The following is an 8,877-nucleotide window of genomic DNA, read 5'->3' on the forward strand; positions in this document are numbered from 1 at the left end:
AAAAAAAAAAAAAAAAGAAAAAGAAACTATAAACACTAGACTCTTTCTTCCCATCTCTGAGATTCTGGCAGTCTATGTTACATGGTAGATTGATTTCCATGATCTCAATCTTCCTGTAGTCTAAATAAATATTGTGTCTGTCATTATGACTTTACTTATATTGAGAGAGAGACAAAATGGCACTTAAACTATCATGTTAAAGGAAATAATTGAATAATTGAGTAAGAACATTGTTTACAAGTATCTCTTCTCCATTATAGAAATATATCATGATAATATCTATAGATGTTCTGGGAGGCTGACACAAAACCCTTCTATATCTCTGGGTCTTTTTAAGTCTGAAAAAGCATAGTTCATATATGCCAAAATGTCTTCTGTCATTATCTTCTAGAAATGTCTACTCTGAACTTCTGATCTACATGCTAAATTTTGAAAATAAACGCTTACACATCACATGCATTTCCATGTTTCCCGTTTCCCTTCTTGAAATCACCTTAATTTGCTTTCTTAACTCTCATGGGTAATCTTAATATCTGAAATGAAAAGTGCACAGTTTTTTCTTCTCTATGAAGCCTCTTTACTACCTCTCAAGAATCAAAGGATAAGAGTCTGTCTTTATTGCCTTTACAAATCGAGAATTAAACACAAATGCTTAATTGAGCATATTGATGATTAGATAGACGGAGAAAAATGATGGAAGGAAACATGCCAGCACAAACAGAATATGGTCATTCATTTTCAGTCCCAACAATTTGACTGTTGCTCATGAATGTGGGTCTATTGCTAATTCTGGCAGCAAATCACACCGAGAATCAACCCGCTGAGGAGGGCCATGTTAATATGCAGGAAGATTTTTCTTGCTTCTCTTGCTAGAATACACCAAGTAGCTTTCTCTCTCTCATTCTTGTTGGCACAATAAAATTACTCTTAAACCAAGGATTATAAGCACAGTCGATAAAGGAGACCACTTCCTCACTGTAAGCACTAGTCATTATGAAAACATTTTCTAAAAACACCTAGGCAACTAAACCACGATACGCAGAGTATGTAGGGATTGCCCTATCACAGTTCTAATTTCTTGGCATCAGTTGAATTAAAACAAACAAACAAACAAACAAATAAACCAAAACTCCAGCTCCTTGTCTTTAATCAAGCTGCCCTATTGATGAAGACATGGACCAATTTCCACACCTATACTGCTATATATGCATGAGCTAGCTTTGCTCTTTTTAGGTTTAATTGTCTACCACAGAGAGTACCAGAAGTTTTTAAACAAGCAACTTGCTATTTTGAGCTGATGTTGCTGAGCTTTCCCTAATACATTGGCTTGTCAGCAGCATAAGACCTTTCAAACTCTAAATGACAGAAGTAAGTCCTTCTAAGGTGTTCTAAATCCTTCCTATTCTCATAACAAGATTCCTCCAGTCAAGAAGTAGAGAATAGAAAATAGCACCCCATTACATGCTAAAGACACCCAAGTGAGGCCCAGAACCCGGCTGGCAGTTTAACTGGGCTCTGCAACAAATACTCTGTAATAGAAATGCCACATTTAATTAGCTTGGAAGCAGGGAACAAAGCTCTTTCATTTTAGAAAGAGTAAAATGGAGTTTAAAGAAAAAGTGAAAGAAAAAGCAAACATCTTACCTTTTGTAGCAATTCGTACACACTGGGTTTTAGTTTCCTGTTGAAATAAAATTAAAAGAAAACAGTGTTCAGAAATGTGCCATTTCATGAGCCATAACTATTGCTAAGACCAATCAGAGCTCTTAAAATAGGATTATAAAGAATAGAATTCTAGCATCAAAAAACCTAACAAAAATGTTTTAATATATGCTCTCAGAGAGATTAAGATGCACACACACACACACAAAACCTTTAAAATAAGAGCTTTTAAAAACTTTCCAGTATTTTCTAAGATGTAGGTATTTGTTTAGATCTTCTAGTGAAAAAGGCTCTGTGTTTGGAACAAGTAGTAAAGTATTGCATTTACTGTTCTTTTTGAACTCTCAGAAAATATGTTTGCAAAGCTAATAAAAATCAACACAAAAACAAATTTCATTTTCACCTCGTATCTATAGACTCAGACCTACATGAACATTGCATGGTTTCACCTGGATCCCAAAATGACTAGAGCTGAATGTCAGAAAATTAATCCACAAATTGTAGCACAGTTGCACTTAAAATTTCTATATATTTTTTTTAATTTAGCTGTTAGTCTGGGAATGTTTCTCATTATAAATCATTTTCCTCCTCTTCTCAGAGAGCTAGGGTAGAGGAAAGACAAGTAGAAAAGAACAGGAATCATTTCAAACCTAATTCTTTCTTTTTTAAAATGTTTGGGGGTGATAGTCAATGGTGGAACACACACAGTGATGCTGGCTACTTATAAGCCCACACCTCACTGCTCCAGGACTTGGTTCATTTAATGTTTATCTCTGAATATACAAGAGTTTGGAAAAGATGCCAAAGCATCTTGATCTCCATCTGGAGGTGTGTGGTGTGTGTCAGAAAGAAAAGAGTTTTACTGAAGGATGAAGAATGTTTCACAAACCAGGGAGACACACATGCACCAGGTTAAGTGCTACAGCTTGCTCTAAATTGCAGGGGGAGAGAGCAGTGTTTGTTAGGCAAACAAAGGAATGTGCTCACAGGCATACACAGGGACAAGAAATGTACTTATAGGCACAGAAGTGGGAAGAGAGGTGGCAAGAATGCGAAAAACTGCAGGAGTTTATTAAATTATAATCTTAAACATCAGTAAGCTTATTGGTAATTTCCTGAGATTGTTATACCCCGAGATTTGTTTAACACAGCATTTTATCAGGAATAATTCAATCAACTTTCTATCACAACAGCATGGCTACCACTCCCCTTATTTTAAAGTTTCTTTGTTTTGTTTTGCTTTTTAGTTACTGTATGTTGGCAAGTCATAAAAGTTCATGTATTTCTCTTAAATATTATTTTTAAAGCACACCTAAGAAAGCATTGAAGATGGGATTATTAATTTAAAAAGTAAAACTGTGCACTTCTCTTACTTAACTGTCACCTGAGAGGGCTTCATAGTAAACTGCAATAGACTATTTCACATTCCAGTAAATACCCAACGAGATTTTGATTTCCTAAAAGCAATCGCTGTGAACTATATCGTCATTATAAGCCTCTGCTGGTAGCAGCCACATTAATTTTGAAACTCTTTGCCAAGATAACTGTGAAGTATATTGTTGCAACTCTGTACTTTGATTATACCACAGTGTAGATACATTAGCAATTAGAAGAGAAATTTTATATCAAAGCATTTAAATGGTGCCAGAGAAAAATCTTTTGTAAGTAACAGACATTCATTAACACGCCTCTCATACCACAGACCAAGTAACAAAAGTTAATTTGGAATCTATCACCTCTCTAAAGATAAAAACTCAAATACAATCTAAATTTTCTACTGTTATGCTGCTTTATACTTGGAACAAAATGATGATTCTGTAGTCTTCTCTGGTTTGAGCAGCTCAGTTGTACCAGTAATAGACAATGATGTGTAGGTGGGATGGGGGCACCTAGCTCACCGACAGACTCTCAGGGTCTAACAAATCTCAGGGCATAACAATCTCATAATAATACACAGAAATATGCTAGAAGAAGGGCATCTTCAACTCTAAGCATCACCTGGCCTTAGAGTGTATCTTAGAAGATGCTGTGCCACTTTTCTTTGCCATACACTGTAAGTTCACCACAGGTCGTTAGGTACCACTGAGTGGACTCCATCTCATCATGACCCGACGTACAACAGAATGAAACACTGCCTGGTTGTGCACCATCCTCACAATCCTTGCTATATTTGAGCCCATCGTTGTAGCCACTGTGTCAGTCCATCTTATTGAGGGTCTTCCCCTTTTTCACTGACCCTCTATTCTACCTTCTCCAAGGAATGGTCTCTTCTGACCACATGACCAGAGCAGGTGAGAGGAAATCTGGCCATTCTCACTTCCAAGGAGAATTCTGGCTGTACTTCTTCCAGGACAGATTCGTTAACCACATAGGTAAGCAGAAACATAAAAGACTGCTTTCAAAAGCAGCAAAACAATCAATGCCCTGTGTTCTCATGGCTTCTTCAGAAATGTGAATGGGTTTTAATGAATAACTTCTCATTAAATTATTCCAAGATATAATATGACTGATCCAAGTATAACATTATTTCACATCATCTTTCAGGCTCCCATGTCAGGGACTCAAGTAACCAACCTACAGTTGCTATTGTATGCTGACAGGTAGACTCCAGCTCGTAACTCCCATACGGGACACAGTAGAATTTCCCCTATAGTGTTTCCAAGGCGAGAATCTTTATGGAAGCAAATTGCCACATCTTTCTCCCACGGAGCAATTGGTGGGTTCAAACTGCTGTTGGTTAGCAGAGGAGTGCTTAACCATTGTGCTATTGGGACACCTTTCCTATTATGTAATGAGTATGGACAATGTCATTCTTTGGATTGGATTTTAAACTGTGGAAGTTTCTATTCCCCATATTTTCCCCCTATTGCTCTGCACAAAATAAAAATAAATAAATAAGTAGGAAGGAAAATTTCTCAAAGAGAACAGCATGAGGCATGAAAGGCCAGGTTGTTTTCCTGTATATGGAACCACTAGTAGTTTCTAACTTCCTGTTGTGCTTTCCTCTTCAATGTTCATTTGGGATCAGCAGCAGTGTTCAAAAACAGCTGGGTTCAAGATGGGAAAAGGAGGGGCAATGAGGGAAATGGAAAGCCGTCTTCTCTAATGGCACAGCACCCAGCCACCTCCAGACAGCCTTCTGTTTAGGTTCTGTCAGACCTGCCACAGGCGCCCTATTACTTTGAAATCAGAGGATTGTTACTTGTTATTTACTATTTGGCTTCAGTACCTCTGCAAAGTTTATAAGGGTTTATTAGCCTGCTGTGGAATACACATTTTGTTTATCCTGCAGTAAATTCAATCTTTTGAAGTGTGCTACTACTGAGCAAAGAAGCCAGAACAATGCCCGACATTTACTGGGGGTGGAGCTCCGGCAGCAGCACGCACACTTTCTCAAATCATTTTACTCACAATTGTTATTGTGGCCTTTTGTGCAGAAGGCTCAAGTGGAAACAGTTATTAGAAAACAGGAATCTTGTGAAAAGTAATTGGCATGGGGCTGCAGTCCGATGTTGTTATTAGGTGTCCACAAGGCAGTACCCACTCACAGAGGCCCCAAGTAGGACAGAATGAAACGCTGCCCAAACCTGTGTGTGACTTCCTCACAATATTTGCTACATTTGAGCTAATTTACAGACACTGTGTCAATCCATTGCCTTGAATGTCTTTCTCTTTTTCACTGATCTGTATTTTACAAAGCAGGATATCCTTCTCCAGGAACTAGTCCCTCCTGTTAACATGTTCAAAGTACCTGTGAGAAAATCTTGCCATCTTTGCTTCTAAGGAGTATGCTAGCTGTACTGCTTCCAAGATAGATCGGTTTATTCTTCTGGCAGTCCATGGCATATTCAATATTCTTCACCAATGCCGTAATTCAAAGGCATTGATTCTTCTGTAGTCGTTCTTATTCATTGTCTAGCTTTTGCATGGATACTGGGTGATTAAATATACCATGGCTTGGGTCAGGTACACCTTAGACCTCCAAGTGCTATTGTGCAGCAGATTTGATCACTGATGTAAGTTGTTTGACTTCTTGACTGCTGCTTCCATGTGTGTTGATTGTGCATTCAAGGAAAATGAAATACTTCATAACATCAATCTTTCCTCCATTTATCATGACGTTGCTTATTGGTCTGAATGTGAAGATTTTTTACTCCTTTGTTTCTTTTTGTTTTCAGTGTGGTCCACACTGAAGGCTGCTATTTTTGACTTTCATCAGTAAGTGCTTCAAGTCCTCTTCACTTTCAGCAAGCAAGGCTGTGTCATCTGAATATTTCAAATTGTTAGTGAATCTTCCTCTAATTCCGATTCTACTTTCTTCTCCATCTTTCTGGATTATTTGCTCACCATAGAGATTGAAAAAGTATGGTGAAAAGATACAACTCTGACTCATACCCTTTCCAATCCTAAGCAAGGCAGTACACCCTGGTTCTGTTCAACAACTGCCTCTTGGTCTATGGTCCATGTACAGATTCTGCATGAGAACAATAAAGCATTCTGGAATTAAGTGTATGCTATCCATAATTTGTTATGAATTGACAATTGAATGTCTTTGCATAGTGAATCAAACACAGTTAAACATCTTTCTGATAATCTTTGCTTTCATCCAGGATCCACCTGATATCACTAATAATATCCCTCGTTCTACACCCTTTTCTGATTCTAATTTGAATTTCTGGCAGTTCCCTATCAATGGACCACTGTAATCATTTTTAAATTATCCTCAGAAAAATTTACTTGTGTGTGGCATTAATGATACTGTGAGATAATTTCTACATTCTGTTGGATCACTTTTCTTTGGAATGGGCAGGAATAGTGATTTCCAGTTGGGTGTCAAGGTAGCTGTCTTCCACATTTCTTGGCATCAATGAGTGAGTACTTCCAGCACTGCAGTTCTCTGAACAAACAAACAACAACAACAACAACAATACACCAAACTCAGTGCCATCGAGTAGCTTCTGACTCATAGTGACTCCTCTGTGGGTTTCTGAGGCAGTTCTCCAGCAGGCTAAAAACTGTGGGCACTGCTGGGAACAGACACAACTCTCTCTCTACACCATTTTGCTTGTTTGTGTTGACAAATGCTACTGAATTATTTGTAAAATTCAATTCCATTTTTCCTTCAAATTAAAAAAAAAAAACAACTTGGTGGAAACCCACCTTCTCCACACTGCTCATTGCCTGGAAATAGATGTTGTATCCTTTACGTGGAGCCAAAGGTGGGTTCCAAAAGCCCTGGTAGGTTCTATTGTCTCCCACCGTGAACGGGGCAGGTTCAGGCAGATTCCCTGGGGGTAATTCTGCCGCAAAGTAGTACGGTGCACCCCCACTCATGGCATTTTGGTATGTAACAGGAACTTGGTAGCATTCCATCGCCCTGGCTTCTCTCTTGGTTCGGTGAGGGTGTAGCTCCTCCACAACAATCTGATAGGCACTGTTTGGAAAGAGAAAAATACGTTTCAAGATTTGAGACACTAAGATTTTTCAATTAAGGAGCCCCTGCATTTAATATTAACGTGCAGTAATTAAGAGTATTCCTAGCCAATGCATCTATCTCATGTGCAGCCACCACCTGTTTATCAGTGGTGGCTTGCCCATGACTATGAAGCTGAACAGGTTTCAGTGGACCTTCCAGAATAAGGGAAACTGTGAAGAAAGGTCTGGCGACCTACTTTAGAAAACCAGTCAATGAAAACCCTATGGATCACAATAATGCAACCTGCGACAGATCATGGGGACGGCACACGATACCAGGTTAGCATTTTGGCTTTTATGTGTGTGCCCATCATGAGTCAGGGATGATTCCATAGCCGCTTACAGCACCAAAGTTAATCTTAACCTCAAAGCTATAATAACCAAACTCACTGCCATTGAGTTGATTCTAACAACAGCAACCTCCACGGGGTTTCTAAGGCTGTAAATCTTTATGGAAGCTGAGTGCCTTATCTTTCTTCTGTAGAGCAGCTAGTGGGTTCGAACCACCAACTTTTTTGTTTAGCAGCCAAACGCCTGCCTTAACAACTACATCATCAGAGCACCTTAATCTTAACCTACTGTGTTCTTATTGTCAGCTATTTTGCACTAAAATAGAATTTCACGTGGACTCTGTTCTCCACTAACTGCAAGGGAGTTACTAACGAGTAAAGTAAGAAAAATCACCATAGAACTCACCACATTTTGAAAATGTTGAGAAATAAACCATTCTAATAAGGAACCTGACATTAACCAAAGACACAAAATAGTTGAAGCCCTTAGTCTGATATTTTAAAATGTTTCAAGTTAACATTTTCCTTTAAAATGAGATTATGGAAGGCCCAGCTCCATGGAGCAACAGAATGATGGCCTCAGGGTGGTGCTCGAAGCACCAGTTTGCAGTTGTCATAGCATTAGAGACAGAATGTACTGACAGGCTTCTCCACCTCTTAACCTTGCTATGGCATCTATATTGGCTTAGAGCTATGCAGATCTAAAGTACAAGTGACATGCTGCAATATGGGCACAGATGGATAGAAATCTGTCCTTGCTACTGACATAGACTGACTCCTTCTCCTTCTAGATTTGTTAATAAGAAAATGTTACAAATTGTAGAAATAAATGGCATTTGGCCTATTAAAACTCTAACTTAAATCTTCCAATACCTTTCTTAGCACTCTTAAAAGTTTTCTACAATATGTATTATTTTACAAAGGTGAGAAAACAAAGAACAAATAATGCAACATTAAAATAAAGATGACAATCCTCAATCATTAATAAAACAATTTTTTTTTTGTCAATTTCCAAAACTGCTATATAAATAATAGTCCTTTATCATAAGAATTTTTTTAGGTAAAGCACACCTAAAAAGTTGACATTATTAATATATTTAAACATGTTTTTCAAAAAATCCTAAAAATTATGAGGAAATGCATCATGGAGGTTGTTACTGTTGCTGTTAGGTGCTGTCGAGTCAGCTCCGACTCACGGCGACTCTGTACACAACAGAACACAACACTGCCTGCTCCTGTGCCAGCCTCACAGTCCTTGCTATACCTGAGCCCATCGTGGCAGCCACTGTCTCAATACATCTCGTTGAGGGCCTTCCCCTTTTTTGTTGCCCTTCCACTTTACCAAGCAGGATACCTTCTCCAGGGAATGGTCCCTTCTGACAACATGACCAAAGTAGGTGAGACAAAGTCTGGCCATTCTCACTTCCAAGGAGCATTCTGGCTGCATTTC

The 8,877-nt window shown here is 38.5% G+C and overlaps 1 protein-coding gene across 1 annotated transcript in view; it reads right to left on the minus strand.

The window, feature by feature from the left end:
• PTPRK (protein tyrosine phosphatase receptor type K) overlaps window positions 1-8,877 on the minus strand; it is an 867,169-nt gene that overhangs the window by 168,309 nt on the left and 689,983 nt on the right. The window contains exons 12-13 of the mRNA XM_042781758.1: window positions 6,823-7,096; window positions 1,645-1,681 (exon numbers count right to left, since the gene is read on the minus strand). Coding sequence (XP_042637692.1) covers window positions 1,645-1,681; window positions 6,823-7,096 — 311 coding nt within the window. The remainder of the gene's footprint in view (window positions 1-1,644; window positions 1,682-6,822; window positions 7,097-8,877) is intronic.

This window comes from Orycteropus afer, unplaced genomic scaffold (genome assembly GCF_000298275.1).
Source record: "Orycteropus afer afer isolate SDZICR_OR568_19922 unplaced genomic scaffold, OryAfe1.0 scaffold00167, whole genome shotgun sequence".
NCBI classification, from domain to species: domain Eukaryota; kingdom Metazoa; phylum Chordata; class Mammalia; order Tubulidentata; family Orycteropodidae; genus Orycteropus; species Orycteropus afer.